Raw genomic sequence first — 22,227 nt, 5'->3', positions numbered from 1 at the left:
GGAGAGCATATCTACTGTCACAGAATATCGCCCAATTGAATGCTGTACTGGCACTATGTAGAAAATGGCACCCACATAAGTGAATGGATGTTTTGTTACTGCTTTCAAAGTGCTACTGAGTATCAGACTTGCCTTGTGACTTGCATAAGGACTGTCCTATTTGAGTTGTGGCTGAATTGATGCTGTCTCCCAGCAAGTGGTTTTGAGGCTTCTCTCTTTCAGCTAGCTTTGAAGGCTCAGGGGCAGCAATTCCTGGCTGAAGGTGAAAATTCTACTGCAAAAAGATGAACTGTCCCCTCGCTAGTGCTTGCTTGTATTTCTGTTCTATTTGGAGTATAATTTCATTTTGGGCCTTCTTCCTCCCGTGTCATATGAAAGTTCTATGCTTCTTTTTGGGTATTTTTTATTTAATTCCTGTCCAGAGGGGTATAAAATGCAAGATGAATTAAGCTCCTTGAAGATAGGAACATCTACCTCTTTTCATGTACCATTTTGGGTGAATGTATATAAAATGTCTAAGAAGATGTTTCATTGAGAAGTAATCTGAAACCTATGGACTGAGTGACAACAAGTTTGTTTTCTTTTGACATGAAGGACCACGTCAATTAATGTTTGAAATTTAAATGACCTTGTGAAGGAGAAAAATAAGTACTAGCACTGTCGAAGGACCTCATGGGACTGGTATCTAAACCTTTTTCTACTAAGCACGGTCCTTTTCAGTGGGGAAAAAAATATTAAGAATATTAAGGAGAATTAGAACTGGATTTTCTTTAAGGTCCTTTCCAACCTGAGCCATTCTATGACGCACTGCTTGCTCTCTTCTGAACTAGAAGAACTTTGCCCTTAAACTGATGCAAATGCAGTAGCTGACATAGAAGAACAAGAATGCTCTCTGAGAGTTTTTGTTATGAAATACGTCAAATTTGGGTACCTTACTAAAAATACATTGTGTTTTGATCTTATTGGCTGTTGGAGCGCTTGAATAGTTAAAGAAACATTGAAAACCAGGATATTTCTGTTGTGAGGTGACTGTCGTTTGAGTTTTCTTTCGTGATGAGCCTTCTTATTTTAAAGGAGCATGATCTTTGTACTTCTTGTTTATCACCTTAATTTTTTATGAATTCAGAATGCTTTAAGAGAACTTGCTATGTCTCTTTGTTTATCTTTTTGCTTTTGTCACTATTAGTTTTGAACACATGAATGTGTGATCAGCTTTAAGAAACTGTCCGGACACAGACCAGAAGAGGAAAAGCTGCCGCAAAGAGATGCCATGGTTTTTAACCTCCCAGCAGTTAGCTTGCTCATTCTGACTATGCAATTTTTTAAAAGCCTGCATGAATCCTGGTGTAATCTGAGTCTGCCACACTGTGATTTATGACACCTTAATGCAGGAATTTAGATTTTTGCTTGTCTGCCATGAGGCACCAATTGTAGTAAAGAGTTAACGAGGGGACATGAGTAACTTGAGCACAGAATAATTTTGCTGCCATAGGTAGGATTTAAGCCTTACAAACCTGAACATTGTGTTATAAATATGGTAAACACTGCCTCTTGTGTATGCCATTTGACAAGGAAAAAGTAGGCAGTGTGTTTGGAACTTGCTCCCTATAAATGATAGGACACAGAGCATTCATGCATAATTTTCTGGGGTCTGCATGTGCAGGCTGGTACCAAGTTAATATGCCACATAGGTGCAAATACAAAACATGAAAAAACCACTCACAAGTTGTTCTTGAAGTTTCCATCAAATGCCCTTTGAGTTTATACTTTATTTCTAGGAGTCCCTTATATTTCTTTTTATTCAAGATGTTTGTCATGATGCATCGGATGCAGCACAGATGGGAAATGAGATTTTTATCTGGAAATGTGTATTATCTTTTACAGAAGCATAGAGTCCAGAACAACTCTGAAAAATGAGTTTATCTGTGCAGCTGCCTGGGAGAAGTCTTTCTTAGTTTCTATAGGTACCTTGTATGCTTAGTGGGAATGCATGACCAGCCACTCTTTCTCTGATCATGCAACCTAATATATTTAATTTCGTGGGTAAGGTTCAGAAAAAAGGTGGAAGGGATTTGTCAGGGAATACAGCCAGTACGTGTTTGAAATGTTTCTTTAAACTTGGCTCCTTTAACTATAAAGCTAGAAATTTAACTTGGCTTCCTGGGCAAACTTCAGTCGTCCTGATAAACATACACAAGGATGTTTGGATAACAAAAGAGAGAGCATTACCAAGGTGATGCTTAATTGAGCTAAATCCACATATAATCATTCCTATTATAGTGAAGTGCTGTTCCTCTTAGATGAAGTAAGCCACTTAGAAAATTCTGCAAATGTTTCATTGTGTTGCTGCTGCTTCTCTGACTTACACTAATGAGGATGAGGAAATGCTCTACTGAAATCCGTGGTGCTAAGCAACTGTTAAACATCATTTGACATGCCAATATTAAGACAGACTTATGTTTTCTTTGATTTTCTTTTAGTAAATTATTCATTATTATTATAAGTGATTGGGCAAAACTTCAAAAGGAAGAAAAAAGCAGCTAAGGATTGAAACAGGAGGAACTCACGTTGAACTGTTAATACCCACAAGGAAAGTGTTTTGGAACAACAGTAACAAAAAAGGCATAGCCTTTGTCCCAAATCATTTTTCCTCTTGAGTCACTTATCTAAGGACTGTTTGACAGATTCTGGCTCCATTTAATAACAGTTTTATGCACTCTGCACTCTCATTTTCTGTGGCATAAGGAGAACCTGTTGCTATTCAGGTGCCTATTTGGCTAACATAGATAAGTTCACGGGAAATTGGTAGCAACCAGTACATCTGGGAAGAGAGAGATCAACTCAGTATGTTCATTCCGATGCTTTAACTTCTCTTGCTTTTTAAAATTAATTTAATTTATCAGAAGTTGGTAAAAGATTGAAGTAAGGGGAGGAAATGGCATAGGCTGTGGTTATTTCACGCTTGTATTTTGAGGTTGTTTTCTGGGCATGATCTGCATTTCTTGGTCTTGCTTCACTCTATGTAGTGGATGGAGATGGAGGGCTTAGCTCTGGTGTAAAGCCAGCTGTTTCTGCTAGGAATCATGATATTCATTCACAGGTTTTTCCTTCAGGTGATTTTTACTGAAATTAAATGGTCTGGGAGTTACTTGAGTAGCTTATGATGCTTTTCTACAAGCATAAGTGAAGTATTCCTGGTCTTTTAGAGCACAGCTTTTCTTTAAATTAAACCATTTTCTGTGTGCTTTTATATAACCATTTCTTTATCCTTCTTAAAAAAAAATAAAAATAAAAAAAGCAAGTTTATACAGGAGGGAATACAGGAAAGTAGAGAACGATATTTGGCATGTTTTCTGAAAAGGGTAGATTGGGTTCTTGGCATCTGTTTGTTCCATATTTCTGAATATTGGGTTGGCCACAGTTTTTCGCAGTCTTCTTTCTGAAAGCTTTGGTCAGCTTGAATTCTAGAACAGCTGGATCTTCTGTGAAAAGTAGGCGTCAAGAAGACTCTGAGGGTCCTGGATTAGCAATTTCTTTCCCCCAGGCTTTCAGTCGATTGTGGCTGACAGTGCTGTACTTAATACATTTTCTTTCCAGTTGTTTCTGACAAATGTAAAGAAATCAATTCTGATATTGCTTTAGAGGAGCACCTTGTTCTCTGGTTTCTTGCTGAAAGCTCACTAAGATCTTATTATTCAGAACTCAGCAATTCCTTAGAGGAATAACTGCTGTAATTTGGACTGGGAATTTAGGTAATGGAACAGTATTTATGTGAGTCCACTTACAGTGGAAAAGAAGGAGAAGAAAAATGTGAATAAAGGAAGGAGAAATATGTCAAGTATTAGTTCAGAAAAAATTAGCATTCAGTAGTTTTGTTCATATTTTATATTAGAATGGCAGATTGTTTAAAATTTAGTCCTAAAGTCCCACAGTAGTGCTAGTAGTTAGATAGACCTCATTTTATCTTTAGGATAGCAAGAAGAATTCCCTTTTTTTTTTTTTTTCTTTCCTCCAAAATATGAATTTAATATTGTGACTTGTTAGATATGAATCCGTTTTGCTTTCCTAAGGGCTTGTGCATCGCTGGAGATATTAAAGATGGAATAGCCTTATTCAGTCATCAACAAGGCCGTTACAGGTTTTATTCTCTGGACTATGGTTTCTAGTATTGTGCTCTCCTGGTTTGATATGCTCTCAACAATAAGGCTGCCTTATCTTTTCTCAGGAGGATGTTCTACTGCCTAATACGAATCACTATCAAGAAATACTTAAGATATCAAGTGTACTGTTTCTAAGAGATCTGATGCAGCAGTGTATGAAATTGCTCTGTATGGAACTCGTGCTGATCCATCGACACAGGGAAGCTCAGTCTGAGCTTCATGCTTCTGGAGTTCACAGGAAGGTTCTCATCAGAGGAAAAGGTTTCTTATTTTGCTGCATATATTCCACCTAAAATTAATTTTGAACAAAACTAATGATAATTCATCCACATTGGTGAAATATGAGGTCTGCTTCAAAAATAATGCTTCCTACTTTGTTGGCCTACAACATTAGAGGCAGATGGTGGTGGTACGGCAGTAGAGAATGAAAATTCCCACCAATATTCCATTGGATTTTGTTGCTGTGTGACAGATAGAAGCAGAAGGGCAGACTAACAAAGTGGTTTCTGGCATGGAAGTGCAGATGAAGCAAAAGTGTGTCATCCAGTGGTTTGGACAGGTTATGGAGACTCTTAATTCTCCCTTATAGATGAGTTCCTTTACTTCATGTGTCTTACTTGTCTTAAAACTCTGTCCATTTTATTAACATAAAGCAAAATTTGCTATCTACTAACTAGAACTGAAGGCAGTTCAGCATGCGAAGTCACTCTGAAGCCAAAGAAGCATGGATTTTTACCTCCCCGATTGCTAAGCAGCAGATGTAATAAAGCTGAAATATTTGTATCACTTATACTGGAAGTATGCTCAGTTATGTCACTATTTTCAGCTCATCTCTGAAGTCAGTTATGTCTATGCCTGCAGAATACCAGGAAAGCTTGTTATGAGTATTATCTACTTCATTACCTACTTCATCCAAACCAACTAAACTAGTGAAGAAATTTCTCCTCTGTAGCACCTCCCCATGACATGCCTGTAATCTTCATAGATGTTTGCAGAATTTTTGCCATCTCACGTGGTTGGACGTTTGCTGAGGTGCCTTACTGCTGGCTTAAAGAGGAAAGCAACTGAGAGAAGGACCTTTGTGACAGCAAGAGCAGAGTAACTGGTAAAGCCCATTTAGAAATCTGCAGCTTTTCTTGGCCAAGGGCTCCCCAGGGAGCTCTCTGGAAGTAGTTCTGTCCATCTGCTGAAAGTAAGGATACGTGCTGCTGCTTAGCTTTGCGCCCAAGCCTTCTTGGTAAGCTAGTGTCAAGGTTTTATCAGTGTTCAGTTGTTACTGCATCACCTGCTGAATAGACTGCAAAATGTGACTGCATGAGCAGTGGGAAGAGCAAGGGGCATTTTATGTATGTGCACTAATGTGAAGGCAATATTAACTGCAGAACCTCCAATTTGCTTTGGTCAGAAGCTGCTAAGTTTGCTTTTTGTTGTGAGGAGCAAGATTGAAAAATAAGTAAATCAAGAAGTTTTCTACTGCTTTCATCAGTATGAGTGTGAATTTAGGCCACAGAATAAAACAGAGATTCTGAATTAATACTAGGGAGTACAGCATCTGAACCTTTACCTGAACAGGCTTTTCTACTGTACCAGCTCTAAATTTCCGTTGTTCCTAACACCAACCATACATGTAAATCTTTTGAGATGTGTCTCTTTTGAGAAAATGTATCGAGAGGTGACCTTCAGTGTGCTGCTCATTGTCACCTTCTAACCAAAGCTACTATGCTCAACTTAGTAGGCAGCTCTGCTCAAAGTGCTTGACTTATGTTTGAGATGCTCTGCACTGCTCCTTCCAACGTGTGAGATATTCTCAATAGCATTTAGACTGTCAGGAATTGACAGATGCATCTGTTTTGGCTGTTCCATGTTCATAGTCTCAGTCTGCACCAGCTGTTTTCTCCCAGTCCCATTCAGGCAAGAGGGCAGACTGAGTGCCACGTATATCCTTTCTTTGTGTGTTTGTGAGAATAAGTTGTCTACTCCTTCATAAAATGCGTCTGTGATGACAATCTCATATAAATGAGGGCAACCTCTTGAGACACTATCTCTTTTTACAACCATTGTTTCTCTTTATTGAGATACACAGAACTATTTTCATGAAATAGGATAGTTTCTAAGGCTTCTAATTGTATTATTTTTTGTTTTTCTCTGTCTGTTGCTTTATAAATCAGCAAATCTCTAATGTGTTTGACACTGGGTTTCAACAGCGTAGGCAGGCATTCTGGTTTTCAATTTTCTGTTGAACACAGTGTCGGAGGGTGACAACCCACACTTTAATGGTATTGTTCCTTAATTAAATAGTACGGAATATGGATAGGAAACTGATTCCAAGGTCTTTCAAATAAGCAATTTATTTTGATACTGTTTTCCAATACCTATTTAAATGAAGGATAATGGTGACTAGTGGTTGCTTGTCTCCAGGTGCTCTTTAAATTCATCTCCATTAAACTCTGGTCCACTTTCAGACATACCTCTGGGCAGGTAGAACATGCAAGGAAAATGCATTTGATATAAGCAGTTGTTAATTCAATTGTGCTATCTTCTAGTGAGACTGTTTCAGAGAAATGCAAGTAGAAATCTAAGGGAAGTTTGTTTTAATACACGGAATGAAAATGGATTGGGAGTATGCCACTCCAGCCGTGCTCTATCATCTAAATTACTTTTGGTGACCTAATCCTTGCCAATAGCTGTTGTTAGTAACCATAAATGCAAACTGACACGTGAAACCTGTTTTGTTCAACTTCAGGCAAAGACTGCTGAATTTGCCTGTTCATCAAATTGTTATGCGCCTCATATGTTTTAAAGTACTTCTATTTTCTCTCTTCGATGGTGTGTGATGCCACAGTAAGTAGTTACTAGTTAATGCTGTTTAATTTCCACCCCTATGAAGGGAGACAGGTCATTTTTACACTTTCTGTATATGAGCATGTGGACGTTCAACCTTTGAACTAAACCTTCAGTTTAGTGTTACAAAAGCAACACTAATCCCCATTGCTGGGACATCCATCAAGAAGTCCATTTGTTTAACTGTTCCACACCATAGACATGAATCCTTTGGTTTCTATGTCTATTTTTGCCACAGCATCCTCGTGTTGTCCTCTGTGCTGCCTTGACTTTTTTTCTTTGGTAGCAGACTGCTTGATAGACTTCATCACAGCATATTTGAACTGAAGAGGTCAATTGCGTAGCCTGAGCTGAACTCTGTTCCTAGCATCAGTTGTCTTGAGTGGTGTAGCTCTGCAATCCATCTTTAGTTTAAAGCATCTGTCGTGGTTTTCAACTCCTTCTCCATAACTGAAGAACCAAGTTATAACATTCAGAACAGGGCAATACAGTGAAGCACTGACATGTTTTGGTAGTTTAAAGAAGCTCCAAGTTTATTGTAGTAAAACAGGGACAGGCAGTTTGCATTTGCTTCTGCAACTCTAATCTCATCAGAGTTAAGACAGCCAAGATAAACCTAAGGCAACTTCACACTTAACATATCTTTTTAATGCAGTCATGCTTAACGGTGCTGCTGCTGTATATTCCTAGGGTAACTATGGCCTGTTTCTCAGTGTGTGCTGAAGTGTTTCTGTTTTTAATATAAGGATCTGACTTGAAGAGGAGAAAAACATCCCTTTTCCAAGTTTTTCATGCTGAGAACTACAATTAAAAGTAATTGCTTCTATTTCCAAAGTAAAACATGACTTTTAAAAGCTGTAATATTCAGCAGTACCAGGAGGACGCTTATGTCATGTTGAGACAGTTTCGATATTTCACTTTATAGGTGCTCCCATCTGCCTCTCTTAAAGCAGTTCTTCCTGAGAGATGAATGAAGCAGGTTTCTCAAAAAGGCAATATAAAGGGAAGAGGAACACAAAATACCAGAAATAGAAAAATGAAATAAATATAAATGCCGCATCAATCTGAAGGCATTTATGCAAATTGCCTCATAAATATAAACAGTGTAGACTGCTGTGATAAGTAGAGGCATTTTAGGGCTGAGATGTTTTGTATACAACTCCGATGCTAATTGTAAACGAAAAAGATTATATTGATAAATGAACCTTGTCTTACTTCTTTTCTTCTTCTTCTTCTTCTTCTTCTTCTTTTTCTTCTTCTTCTTTTTCTTCTTCTTCTTCTTCTTCTTCTTTTTTTTTTTTTTCCCCTCATAAAATAGAGGTACAAATTGCATGAGTTAAATTTGTTTTACCTATAAGCCATTATAAATAAGAGAATCAAGAGAATGTCTGAACTTTGAGAGGAAACAGAACAACGTAAAATGGGTTTAGAAACCTATCTTGATTGGGCAATGAATTGTGCTGAAACAGCTCAACATAGAAGGACATGATCAGAATATCCCAAATTTGGAAATTTAAGTTTTATGCCTGGGAAGGAGAATAGACTGAATTAAAACAAAATACAAGTTCAGATGACATTGGAAGGGGAGATATGGCTTTCTGCAGAGTTTGCGCCTGCCTGGGAAAATCTGCTGTGATCTGACACATCCAGAACAACTGGACAAGTATTGGTTTTGCTGGCTTCCTTAATGTGTTGTTCCCTGGAGTGCACACTGTGGACAGAGTAAAAGCCAGATGCTTGCCAAATACAACAGAAAGGAATTACAGAATTAGAACCCTTAGCAGCCTCTTAAAACGCTATGAAACTTGTGAGATTTACACATGGCATCACTGCTTTCTGGCTTAATGAATTGGCCAAGTCCATTTTCCACTGCCCTTTGGACCTCCTCTGTAGGTCATCTCCCTGCAGAGACAGGCCAGCCTTTTAGGAGACCCAAGCTTTCAAATAGAAAAGCCATTTTTTTAAAGGCCATGCTCCTGTATCCATAGATGTAGGAAGTACTTTTAGCAGTAAGGATGGGGTAGGTTGGAGCATGTGTAGGAAGGCTGGGAAACCTGATGCCCTGACATCCTGCTCTCCATACATTTCCTGCAGGATTTGGGGCAAATTACTTTGCCTCTTTGCCTGGCAGTTACACAGTTGTGAAATGGGGACAGCTGTCCTCCTCTATTTCTCAGAGGACTTGTGAAAATAAAGGCATTAAAGATTGTGAAGCCATCTGTTGCTATGGTGATGAGGCTCATTTAGGCACTGAAGCACCAAGATTAGAAACTAATATGTTTCCTGCACAACTTATTTAGAAATATGGATAGGCGGCACTGACGTGTCGGGTCTGGCTCTGCCTCCAGTAACAGGGTTACTGATTTTCATTGGGAACAGAATCTGTAGATTGTAGCAGGCACTCTTTGCTAAGCCTTGGTATGTTAAATGCCTCAAATTGGGTCAGTTGCATAATGCCTCATGGTTGCTTGTTACACCAGGTAAAAACAACGTGCAGGATTTTAACACCTATTATGATTGCTAGATGCTTTTGCATTTCTTGTTAGGCATTCGGAGCTCAGGTGAACGCAGTGGGAATGTGAAAATTTTGCTGGGGAGGTACTGGAGGAAAGAGCAGAGAAAGGGTATAGGGAAATGGATTTTCTTACTTCAGCCCTGCCATAAAGAGCATGCTATGAATGAGTCAGAGGCTGGGGAGAAGGATCAGTGGGATACCTGTGATACTGCTGTTGGTGGGGAAGGATGATGAAACTTACTTCCATTGTTGCTTTGCCCTGCAAGTGTAAGTTTGATATCTTGAGGCTGACAGATTTTGCAAATCTTACCTGCCTGTCTTTTCCCAATGCTCTGCATCAGTACAGCTAGTGCCGTTTAGCTGTATTGAATAATTCAGGTTGGAAGGGACCTTTGGGTCCTCTGGTCCAATGCCTTGCTCAAAGGAGGGTACGCTTCAAAGCTAAACCAGGTTACTGGAATTCTTGTCTAATCAAGTTTTAAAAATCTCCAAGGATGAGTATTCCATACCCTTTATGGGCCCCAGTTTCAGTTCTGATCCACATTTTTCACTATTATTTAACTAGAATTTTCTTTGATGCTGCTTATCCCTGATGGGTCTTTATTGGACTCTGAGGAAAAACTGCAGTACCTTGAAGCCACGAGACTGTGCTTACAGGACATTTGCTTATTAGCAAATGCTGCATGACCAGAAATCTTCCTGCTTGCAAGGCCTGAGCTTCACCCCACGTGGGACAGCCCTCTGCCACACTGCTGCTCATTCTCAGCCTGAGTCCTTCCTGCATTATGCTGCTGTGCACCATCTGTGTTTGCCCTTGGAAATAAAAAGACTGGAAAACAAAAACCTACTTATGATGAGGAGCTTTAATAAGCACTTGATACAAATAGAGAAAGCATCTGGGGTCGGCTGTAAGATGTTTGCTTTTAAATGGCCTATCAAAGTATGAGATGCTTTCTCTAAATCTGATCTTGAGAGAAATCTGAGTTCTATATCCCATTTCCAGATGGCATAACTTAATATCATGGTGAATTATTTGGCACACTTTAAACAAATTCTTCTTCTCTCTGCACCTGAGACAGAAGCATCATCAAATTATGTCTGGAAAGTTTGGTGAATTATTGTTTCTTATACTTAAAAACATAATACAGCTTTTCAGACTTTTCTGGGACCTGGTTAGTATTCTCTCTTTTTAAACCTAACATGACTTTTCTCCTATGTGTTTGTGTTTGGGAGTTATTCTAGCACACCATTCTCAACCATCTGTTTTTGTTCAGTGTTTTGAATCTTCTTCCAGCTTCCCTATAGCTCAGAAGTCTCCAATGCAGAGGGAGAATAGGCTCCAGTAAAACACTAGAGTGGTTAAGTGGTTCCAGCATGACCAGCGTGAGTTTGCTCTGTTTTTAAACAATGTGAATATGAACTAAATGAAAATGCTCTGAAGGAGAAGGACAAGGCAGGAAAACTTCTTATTTTCTGTATCTTGCTGAGACATTGTAGTCAGAAGTAACAGGAAAATTGATCATTTTCTCACATCCAGGTGATGGCGCACATGGCCTCTATTAGCTGACAACAAATTTAGATTATGTTTATGTTGTAGCCAGCTTTGTCAGTATTTTTCTTTTGAAGTAGTAAATAATATTAATTGTGTAGAACAGAAGCATAAATACTCTTCTTTACCACTCTCTGCTGTTTAGAACATTATTTTGAGAAGGATTTGTATTTCCTACAGTTTTTAATATTAATTTGTTAAGTCATTCATGGCGTGTTCAAGTGATTAAGACTCAAGGTCTGCTTTCCTGTACCTCTAGGTCATTGCAATGAATTTCAGTTTTTATTTGCTTCTGTTGCCTGAAGTACAAGCCAACAATCACATGTAAATGCACTTCAGAAATTCCACCGGTGTTCCATGAACACTGGCTTATAAATTGAGTTGAGACAGAATAGGATGCAGCTGAAACATAAAAGTAAAAGGTTGCAGAACTGTATTCCTGCAGCTGGGACCATGCCTTGGGGGGCATTTATCAGTTCAGACAGCCTCCTGATTAGGACTCAAAGAAACACAGGAAAGCACAGTGAGGGTGGATGTAGGAATAGGGCATTGCAGAACATACAAGCCAAAATCAAACATCTGAGGAGTCAAAAAGTCAGATATGGAGTGGCCGAAAAACAATTGGAAGTCAGTCAAAGGATCCCAAAGCCATCACAACCAAAGCAAAATGTGGTCAGAAACAGGGATAAGGCAGGAATGAGTGGTGCTGACCCTTAGAGCAATCTCAGGATGAGGTGTAAGAGCCCCACGTAGCACAGTGGTGCTGTCCCCATGTCCTCCATGCCTGCCTGGGTGCTGCCACCATGCCTTAGGCTGACTGTGAACACTCTCCAACACCTCTGCAAGCTGTCCTGCTCAGTTGCATTTGCAAATTCTTAAACACTTTCTCCTTGGCAATGCCTCTGCAAGGAAACGAGTGACACTTAGGTCTCTTTCCTTTCACTGTCGGCCTTGTTCTTTGGCTTGTCAGGGTTATTATCATTAAGGGGTTGCAAAGCTCTCTTCAGCCTGTTAGCAATTAGCAGACTGTGGCCTGGGATTTCTGAGACAGAAGATGTGGCCTTGCAAAAGCAGTTACAGCTGAGAGTGGTGTCTTTGCTGTGCTCTCTTAATGCGTAATTGACTGCTCCAGGGCAGAGAGGGAATGAGCAGACAGAAGTATCGGGGAAAAGTGTATCGTTCTGCTTTTTCTTGATCTGATCCAAGCACTTGGTTGAATCTACAGTGAGCAAGGCATGCTTGTAATTGGCCTGACTTTTCTTTGCTGGGTTTTGTTATTCCCCGAACTATTTGGAGCTCTCCAAAGTTTTGGTGTTAAGTCTAAAGGAAGGATTTCTGTATGTTATACTCAAAATGGAGTAAAAGGTCTTCAGGGCCAAAAGCCTTTGGACCTTTGTGGTGCTACCATACTGGAAACCCAAGTTAAACACTCTATCACCACTGCAAGCTTTGTCTCTGCCTTAGAAACTGGACTAGTATTTTGTGGACTAACCTTTGTGTCTGTGAAAGCAGACTTGCACTGTGGTTCAGACCTGGTAGAAGCGAAGTTCTGCTGATCTGGAAGAAATGGTTCTTTGTTCCTATTTTCTTCCACTGTTTGGATAGAGAATGTTTTATGAAAAATGACTGTGTTCCAGGTAGCTTTGTTGCAGCTGATAGCTATAGCACTGCCATGTAGCTGTATCATCTCAGTGACTGCAATAAAAGATTCAGTGGGCTTGATTCTGCTCTCCATCTGATGTGTTTATGCCAGCAGGCTTCTGTGGCTGTATTATTGTTTGTTTCTAACAGTGTCAGAACAAGAACAGAGCTTCTGGGGACAAATATAGGTAAATGGAATATTTCTTTGGAATTCAACTCATTCGTTGCTCTCCCTTACCTGTCTAAGAGCAGACTACCCTGACAAGGCTCTGAACCAATTTCCCATATTGGTCCTGTTCCAAGAAGGTCATCTGAAAAGTTGTACCACTTGGCAGCGATTTAAAAACAAATAATCAAACCTACTTGTCTCATTTCTTCAGAAGAGAGAGAAAGGGCACCAGTCTTAAAGAGAAATTTTTGAGCTGTGAATTCCAAGGAGACAGTGGCATCAACTACGGCCATGACAAAGTTGGAGGAGAATGCAGATTTAAGAATTACTCTATCCTTACTGAATAGTTGTTAGATAAGGGTGGAGGAGAGTGGATTTTACATGGTCCCTTGGTTAGTGAGCTTGAGTGCATTATATACTGCTATTATGCATTAAATGCACCATGTACTAGACAAGATGTCTCAGTAGAGTTGAGGTCTCTAAAGTCAGATATAGTAGTGGCTGTCTTCAGCTCTGTCTTTAGTGAGAACATCTTTGCCAAAGGAGGGAACTTGTTTTAATTGACTTTTTTTTCTCTGCCAACATTTTGCTTTGGTAAAATAAGTGAAAAATCCTATTAGACAGGGGAAGGAAAAAAGAGAGGGACTTTTTGTCCCTCAGTGTGTTCTGAATATTTGAAGGATGTGATGTTTAGAAATCAGTGAAAGCTAGATAGGATTTAAATATTAAGGGGCAGGAATTTGCCTTCAGGTAAAGGATGATATTTGCATGACTCATGTTGTTAGGTGAACATTCCTGTGTATTGGTGACCTTTTACCTTGGTAGCAATGGGAAATATGTTAAGTAGGGGGCCCAGTTCTTCATCATGTTCCACCATAGGAAATGATTAGAGGGAACTCAAAAATAGTGTGTAGCATAACAAGATGCTGAACTAAATATTTTCACTGCTCAACTAAATCTCCCATTGCTTTTAATAACACACTATTTATTTTTTTTTCTTTCTTTCTTTTTCCCATGAATACCATACAAGAAGAGGAAATCTTGTAACAACTGCTATGGAACCCATGAATTTCACTGCAATTTCATTTCTATAGTTTAAATTATATGAAAGAATATGCTGATTTATCTGCTTAACCATGTCTCTCCTCTGCCTGGTATTACAATTTTCAAGGTATCCAAAGAGTAGGAATGTTTTGGTGGAGGTTTGTATGGTTTCTATAATGCAGCGATACTTGAAACAAGTGTCAAGTATGTAAACAAAGTTTATTGAATTTATTCTTTGCTGTTTAAGTCTTGTACGGGCCAGGAGTCCAAAAGAGAATTAGAAAATGGTGTTCTGCATGTCTGCTAATGATGACTTAGGATTGCTGATACTTACTGAACTTGTAGTGAAAGGTTTTTTTTCCTGTTTTAAGGGGAAAAGATCTATTTTATCAAACTGTAGCCACAAATATTCAAGATTATTTTTCTGATTGGATGTTATCTGAGCTGCCTATGACTGTATCTTTAGTGTCAGTCTTTATGTTGGTCTTTTAGCTGATGCAATATAAAGAAATCATAAACAATGGAGTATGTTTATGTAATTCAAATAAAATAGTGATGCAGATAAAAATAGCTAAGTTCCATTAACTTTTCAGACCATAATAGTGAAACACTTGTAAGTCGTAGGATACGCTTGAATGTCTGTAGTACCAATTTATCCCTCTGCTTAGTCATTCATTTCTATTTAGATCTTGGTGCTTCTGTGCAGCCTGTGATTAGATTGGCAGTTCTCATTTAAACCCTAACTCATTCAGTCTTGGTTATCAAATAGCTTAAAAGGCAAGAACAAACGCTGTTGTTTTTAAGATGTACTGATATATGATTTGCATCCTTACATGTGGTATAGGCTGGATTTACCAGAGTAAATGTTCTTTCATCTGTAGTTTTCTTTGTAGGTATTTTGTGTTTTGTTGTGTGGGTTCAGTACACAATACTTTAAATGTTATATTTGTTCCAAATTCGCTGTTGTAGCGAATCAGAGCGGAGCAGGATGAGAAAGTAGCATGTTTTGTAAAAGAGAAAAATTTTACTTTACAACTCTAGGAAGTGGAGGAACCGGTACTCCCAAAAATATCCCTACCCATCAGTACTGCATCTCTGGCACCATTCAACTTTAGTTTTCTGACTAGCAGTACTGTCTCATCGTCACCAAGCACTGTTTCAACATCAGTGATGAACAAGGTGAATCTATGTTGTATGCTATAAATGCTTTCCTGTATGAGTCTGTATCTGCTCTTTTGCAAGTTAACTTCTGTGGTGCTCATGAAATTAACTGGTGTTAGTTCATACTGAGTTGAGTAAGTCAGAGTTGTATTGCAGTTTGGAGAGAAAAATGCAGTTTTTTGATTGTCAGTCTTAGACTTGCAAATGTCTGGTTTGGTTTTGGAACTGTGGCAGAAAATGAAGTTGCATCAGCTTCTTTTGCATTTAAGAAATCAGATGAGAAAAAGGACGAAACTCCTGCAGCAAAGAGAGGCTTCTCTTTTGGTAACGTGGAGTCGGCTCCTGCCTCGCAGTTTGTTTTGGGAAGGACAGAAGAGAAACAGGATTCTGTCAGTTCTGCTCCTCCGTTACTGTTTGGGAAGAAAGTTGAGAATGAAGAGTCAAAGGCACAACCTGTCTTTTCCGTTGGGCAGCCTGAATGTACCAAAGAAGAAAGCACAGCAAAACCTATGTTCAACTTCAGCTTTGTTAAACCATCGGAGAAAGAAACTGAGCAGGCAAAGCCAACTTTTTCATTTGGGGCCCAAGCCAATACTTCAGGTAAGCAGAATATCTTTTGTCTTCAGTTGTCTAAGTCCCTCAGATGGTACCTCTGAAGTCATAAGTTACAGAATCTGTAGGAGTTGCTGGGTTCATGTACTGGAGCTTTAGAAAAAGCTTAATTACTCTGTGCAGTGTGATTTGTGTTCCAGTTGTTGACGTATAGACAATTAGTAGAATTCCTGTTTTGATTTCAGTGAGTTTTAAGACTAGGTTTAGACAAAAAATATATACATATTGTCACACATTAAAGAACCTGTATTGCATCCCACATGAGCATGGATGGTTTGTATGGTTTCTGTGCTAGCAGCATAGTTGGTGGTACAGTCTTTAGCGTGGTGACAGAGGCCTCATGCGATGGTTTTCATAGTGAAAGGGGATGTGAGGAGGTGTCTCATTCATGTGTTCTTGCAGCTGTGCTGCTGCAATTTACTGCCATGAAGGTGTGGAAATTGCTTAATAGGTACTACACAGTTTTGTGCATCTTTAACCTTCTGAAAGAGCGGGCTGAAAGATTTTAGTAACAATTGCCATGTGGAAGAATTCTGATTCTGATTTCATGACTTATCAGCCATGGTTTGCAGAACAGCGTTCATTACTCACTTCTACTAACTTTGGAAGTTATAAGGGAAGGAACAGAGAGAATAAAAGCAACGCATGGGGTTATGGTTCTTATGATTGAGTTGAAGTTCTGGAGTTTGATTTAACCATGGAAATTTGATGAAACACCTTGTGTAAAAATGAGATTTTAACGAGCCTTCTTCAGCACAGTAGAGAGTCCCTTAAAAGTGGCATAGATGAAAAGGGTCCGTAACTTCTGGAAAAACAGCAGTGGGAAATCAAGAACAGGGTCAGGTGTAATAATGAGAGAGCAGAAGCTTAGGGAAAGCTGAAGAACTGCATACTTTAAAAGATAACTTTAAATGTAAAATTGCACTCAGTACTTTGTGACAGTTCTGTAACAGGGGGCTGTTCTCCGTGGCTCCCAAAAGCAGGTCTTGAAAGTACTGAATTACAGTGAGCTTAAGCCAAAAGAGTGAGGCTGCAGGATGATGGGCTTAGCCAGCTTTAGGGCTGTAGGCACAGGGCTGTAATTTCAGGAGAGGCTACAAAAGCAGCTGTACCACTGTGGGGTTTTTTTTTTTGCTGTGTTATTTAGCAAACTACAGAAGTGTTGCAGGTAATGCATGTTGTTCTTCTCAGAGCATCTGAAGAATAGTTTTGTTTGAAAAGCTGAGATGTACTGGTTCATTCTGGTTCCAGTTGTTATAGCCAGTGCTTGGTGTCCGTAACTACTAAAGCCTAGAACTGTGGTGGTGTCATCATTCTTCACAATTCTCCCATTCCTTTAATTGCACATGGCAGCGTTCAGTGTATTAAACCTGGATTTTATGTAATCCACAGTAGCTGGATAATAGTTGAGACATCGTCCAGCATTTCTCCTTGTACAGTGGCTGGAACAGGGTCTCTCTGTTGCACTTGGTTTGCCGTCTTGCAGTGTTTTATGTTCTGTTCTCCCTCTCAGATCAAGGAGCAGCAAAGCCATCCTTCAGCTTCTTGAGCTCTAGTTCCTCCAGCGCAGCCGTACCTGCCACTTCAGCCAACAGCAGCAGCCTGTTTGGCAGCGTCACTTCTTCCTCCAACCCTGCACCAGTTCCCACTCCCTTTGTGTTTGGGCAAGCCAGCAACACTGTGAGCAGCACCGCTTTTGGCAATTCTGCAGAATCTACAGCATCTCAGTCATTTGGCTTCTCTCAAGAAAACAAACCCACCACCACATCTTCCACCACTGGTGCAGCAGTTAATCCATTTGTCTTTGGTTCAGGAGCCAACAGTAGCAATGCAGCAAGTTCTGGCTTTACCTTTGGAGCCACGGCCACATCGAGTTCAACAGGTACATTTAAGCAGGTGCTTTTGTTTTTGCTCTTAGATCACAAAAGTGGAGCAGGGAAAGAGTGTTTCCTGGAGAACAGGTAGGGAAAATGCATGGAAATTGAGAAAAGTAGTGAATATTTACATCCAACAATATATAAACAGTGCTAATGCTTGGGGCTCAGGTCAAGTTTTGAGGCAGTCTGGGAAATACAGTTTAGGGATCAACTGGCTGTGGTGATATTTTGTGCATTGGATAATCCTTTACTGGCTTTCATTTGCATAGGAACTTGTCATTGTGAGAATGAATTTCCCTCTTCTCAGTATCAATCCAGTGCTGAAGGTTAAAAGTTAGTTTTAACTTGAATTTTTCTCTCCCATACCTAAAACTCTTCGAGCGTTGTAAATAACATCAAGATTTGTACTATCCACCCTTCACAAGTGTATATTACAAACACAGTATTGATATATGCAGCTGCTGCTTTGTGAAGCGTGACTTCTAATGAGCACGATAGCCAGTCCTTCATTTTCTTGGTCTTCATAATCTTCAAATCTTCATAAAAGTACTGGAATGCCTTTTAGTCCGTCTTAACTTCTGTTTTCCTTCCTGGAAAAACAATCAGCCATTCCAAGTTACATTGCAGCAGTTGGTATTTTTATGTTGCGTGACGTCTGCTTAAATTGCATTTAGATTAATAGCGCTATTTAGAAGGTCTCTTTTTGTTCAGCAGAAGTGTGTATGTTTGAAGTCACAGCTCAGTCCTGTATTTTTTTCTCATTATTTCTGCTGGCCATGCAGAACCAAAGCAGCTAATTGAATGAGCTTGTTTGCTATTATATGGAGAGACAGAATTATTCTGGTAGCTCAGTTAGGTCCCTGCAAGCCTGATGTGGTCTCCAGAAATTGATAATTGTAAACATTTGGATGAGGAAGGGGAGCAGTTGCTTATGAGAGGAAAGATTGGCGTTCTCCTCATTCTAATAGATCAGGAGCTGTGTTTTGAACGCTTAAAATAATACAAATAAGTGAGTGAGTGTTCTTTACCCGTGGTATAAATAAGTCTTAGTAATACAAATCAGCTTGTGCTCTTTGTGGGAGCCTGCTTCTAGAGCATGAATGGCTAACAGTAATTTGAGTCTAGACAACCCGTGTTTGAGGTGTGCGTTGTCTGACTCCTTTAAGTATGCTGTTTTTCATGTAACTTACAAGAAAAGGTAGGATTCCTATCATGAATGAGGTGCTGTTTGTTGTTTTACCTACTTGGCTTCAAACATAAAGCTCTGTAACAAACAAAACAACTCAGCACATACTGAAATTTCTCTTCTTTTCCTTTAGGGTCATCCTCTACATTTGTCTTTGGGTCTGGGTCTTCAGCGCCTGCTGCTGGACCAGCATTTGGTGCCAGTCAGCTACCAGCATTTGGCCAGAGCCAGGGCCCTGGCCAGCCAAATGCTCCCAGCTTTGGATCTTTGTCGACATCACTGTTTTCATCTGGCTCTCAGCCTGCGCCTCCTGCCTTCGGCTCTGTGACAAGCAGTACTGTGTTTGGACAGCAATTGAGCCAACAGCCAGGTTTTGGCTCTGGCGCCTCCAGTGCTGGTGAGTGTTGACCATCCTTTTCGTTTCAGGTCTCAAAGAGAGCTTGGTTAGTCAGTGAGTTGGTTTCCATGAAGTGCAGCTGAAGTTTAGTGAATGAAATTACTTCTGCCTTTTGTACATACTCTACTGTAAGAATTGCCCTCCATAGAGGGAGTAGACACAGGGTTAAGTATTTTGCATCTGATTCCTTACTGCCGGAGAGGTACACTACCTTCACCAATAGGTTGTACATTGTTGTATATTGTGGTGCATGCAGCCATAGACTAATGGCAGTACAGGTAGCAGCAGACAGTTCCTTAGCAATTTGCCAGCAGTCTAAAAATCTCTTTATGATGCTCTACTGAAACAAATGACGTTGTCTAGGTGTTGTTCCTGTTGTAACTTAGCATTTCTGGTAAACCTCCCTCCCACCCCAAGCTGTGCCGCCTTGAGCAAGGTCTAAGCAATGTATGTTAGAGGTGGTGGGAGGAAGGAGGGGAGGACTTTCCTGGAAAGAACAAACTCAAATTTCAACTTTCTTATTCCCTTCTCCTTCTACCCCGTCTTTCTCAGGTCCCGTATTCCAGTTTGGGAGTAGTACTTCTAATTTCAACTTCACGAGTAACCCAGAAGTATTTACTTTTGGTGCAAATCCTCCTGCACCGGCAGCATCGGTACTACCTTCCGGCTCTTCAGGATTTTCATTCAGCCAACCTGCAACGTTTACAGTGGGGTAAGAGACCAAATCAGATTTTCACTTGAGCTTTTGGTACTATCTGTGGAGCGCAGGCAGCCTCTACTGATGTTAAATTGCGAGGTGCTCAGATGTACTTCGGAATTTATGTCTAAGGACAGCATCTCTCCTCGCTCTGTTAGTGTGACTGGCTAAGTAGGCAACGATGGCTTTATAGCAGCACAGCTCTCAGAAATATCATGCAGCCATGAGAAGTGTTCTTGAAAAATAAGATCTGAATTGAGCTGTTACGCTGCTGCTTACCTGCTGAATGAGAGAGATTTCATTGCTTTTGGTTTCTGGAACTCTCTTCCCATTCATCATACGTTGTCTGTTGCCAGCTGCTGAGTAGTGAGCAGCCAGATGATAAAACAGTTGTTCTGGAATATCTGCTCAGTGCTGCTACTGAACTGTCAGCTAACAGTAGGGAACGTCAGCTGGGTTTAGACCGTCGTGAGACAGGTTAGTTTTACCCTACTGATGATGTGTCGTTGCGCTAACTCTGCGTTGTCCTAACTCTGTGCTACCGGTTTCTATTCATAGGACTAATGGAAAAAATATTTTCTCTGCCTCCGGATCTTCAGTTCCCGGTCAGAAGATAAAGACTGCAATTAGACGTAAAAAGTAATCGGCAGATTGGTAAAGCAACTTTCAAAGCAGCTGCTGCCCTGCATTGTTCAGTTGTTGGGATCGTACCTCGTGCTGGGTTAGCTGAAGTCAGATCTGCCTAAAGTGTTGCAGAAAGGAACCAGGTCGAGACTCGAACTCGTGGGTACTCCAGGGTTGATTTTATTAACAAGCTCAGTGCTCAGGTGAAACATGCATACAGAGCTTGGGTCACTCCTAGTGAATGACCCTTAAGCTTTACAAACGTCCTATATTTATATGATTAGGTAAACATTACATCATTTATGTTATTCATTTCTCGTGATTAATCAATACATCTTCAGTCCTTCTTTCTCGTGTTTCATCCTAGGCCCAGGCTTCATGCTTCACGTGTTACTCTTCTTTTGAACTTGTCCAGAAATTCATTATCTTCTTTCATCCGAGCCATCCGGGCTAGACCAGTCCATTCCGTCTGTCTTATGGTTAAACTATACATTTTAACTGATTAACTACTAAATAGCAATGTCAGCACTATTATTGTCTACCTCTGCTGTTTCATAACTTCACAATACTCTAACACCCCTACATGGGTCATGGTTCAGGGCTATACAGGGGATACTTGAGTAGCATATTGGTTGAGAAATTTACCATTTTTCCTAACAGTCCCCCCTTTTCTAATAGCTACTTTCCCAAGTATTCTACTGATATCCACCAAAAACTATCTTAGGTGGCGGTGGTGCCTTTACAGTTAAAGCAGACCCCATTCGCATACAGCATTGTATTAGTACATAAACAATAACAATCAGAACAATCACAACAATTATAATCAAGATAATTTTCTTAGCAATAGCAGAAAGATTTGGCAACCAGGATGTCAGCCAATGCCATGTTTCAGAAAAACCCCATCGAGTATCATCCTTCTGTATTTCTTGCATTGTCTTACTTACTTCCCATATTTTCCCAACATCAGTTAATAATTCTCCAGTTTGATCAACATACATACAGCAACTAGCATTCAATACAGTACACACTCCCCCTTGCGAAGCTAAAAGCATATCTAGTGCCATTCTATTTTGCAAAACTACTTTAGATAAGTTTGTAAGCTCGCCTTGTATAGTTAATAAGCCATAAGCCGTTGCATTAGCTAACTTCTCCACCTCCCCTGACACATTCAGTATTGCTTTTTCCAATTCACTAACACCTAAACCAGGTATAAACCAATGCACAAATGCATGGAATCCTGTTGGTCGTTCAATTAAAGGATTTAAAATAGTTCTTTTAGTACGTCCATAGAAAGACCTATGCCATAACGTTCCATTTATTTCTCTGGGAATGGTCTCCATATCGGGTACAACTAGGCCTAAAGTGCATCTTCCTCGCCACTTTTTGGGTAAAATTTTGTACGCATGTTCTCCACACAGCCAATAGGCTCCTGGGAGACTCAAAATCAATTGATTTCTGTTTTTAATAGCAGTGAGATTATCACATCGTAAAGTCCAATTTCCCAAATAGGTTCCAGTAGAATCACGATTTTCAACACAATGAATATAAGTATTGTTCTCCAATCGTGTATGAGCCAATGATAAAGCATGAGTGGTAAAATTACTTCTTAATATTGTTGTATTCCAAATATGACCAATAGTAGTATTAACATGAATAGGGATACCAATCAAATTTACTCCATGTGCTACTGATCTAGGTAAGGCTGAACAAATCCAACAATCACTGACATTTAGTTTCTGGGCAAACGATTGCAT

The 22,227-nt window shown here is 39.8% G+C and overlaps 2 protein-coding genes across 2 annotated transcripts; one reads left to right on the top strand and one right to left on the bottom strand.

Moving 5' to 3' along the window:
• The first annotated feature begins 10,890 nt into the window (after nt 1-10,890).
• On the top strand, nt 10,891-20,466 carry LOC146752480 (nuclear pore complex protein Nup153-like). The gene is made up of 7 exons (XM_085531884.1): nt 10,891-10,899; nt 15,350-15,680; nt 17,206-17,574; nt 18,889-19,152; nt 19,705-19,805; nt 20,206-20,317; nt 20,408-20,466. The coding sequence occupies exons 1-7, from the start codon at nt 10,891-10,893 to the stop codon at nt 20,464-20,466; spliced, it is 1,245 nt and encodes a 414-aa protein (XP_085388010.1).
• Nucleotides 20,467-20,630: 164 nt separating this feature from the next.
• On the bottom strand, nt 20,631-22,227 carry LOC146752479 (syncytin-2-like). Its single transcript, XM_085531883.1, has one exon. It carries the CDS (start codon nt 22,225-22,227, stop codon nt 21,169-21,171), a length of 1,059 nt encoding a protein of 352 aa, XP_085388009.1. The 3' UTR covers nt 20,631-21,168.

This window comes from Coturnix japonica, unplaced genomic scaffold, assembly GCF_054131305.1.
Source record: "Coturnix japonica strain WE unplaced genomic scaffold, WE-NBRP24 Scf045, whole genome shotgun sequence".
In the NCBI taxonomy this organism is placed as follows: Eukaryota; Metazoa; Chordata; class Aves; order Galliformes; family Phasianidae; genus Coturnix; species Coturnix japonica.
This window is presented reverse-complemented; position numbering and strand designations above follow the sequence as displayed.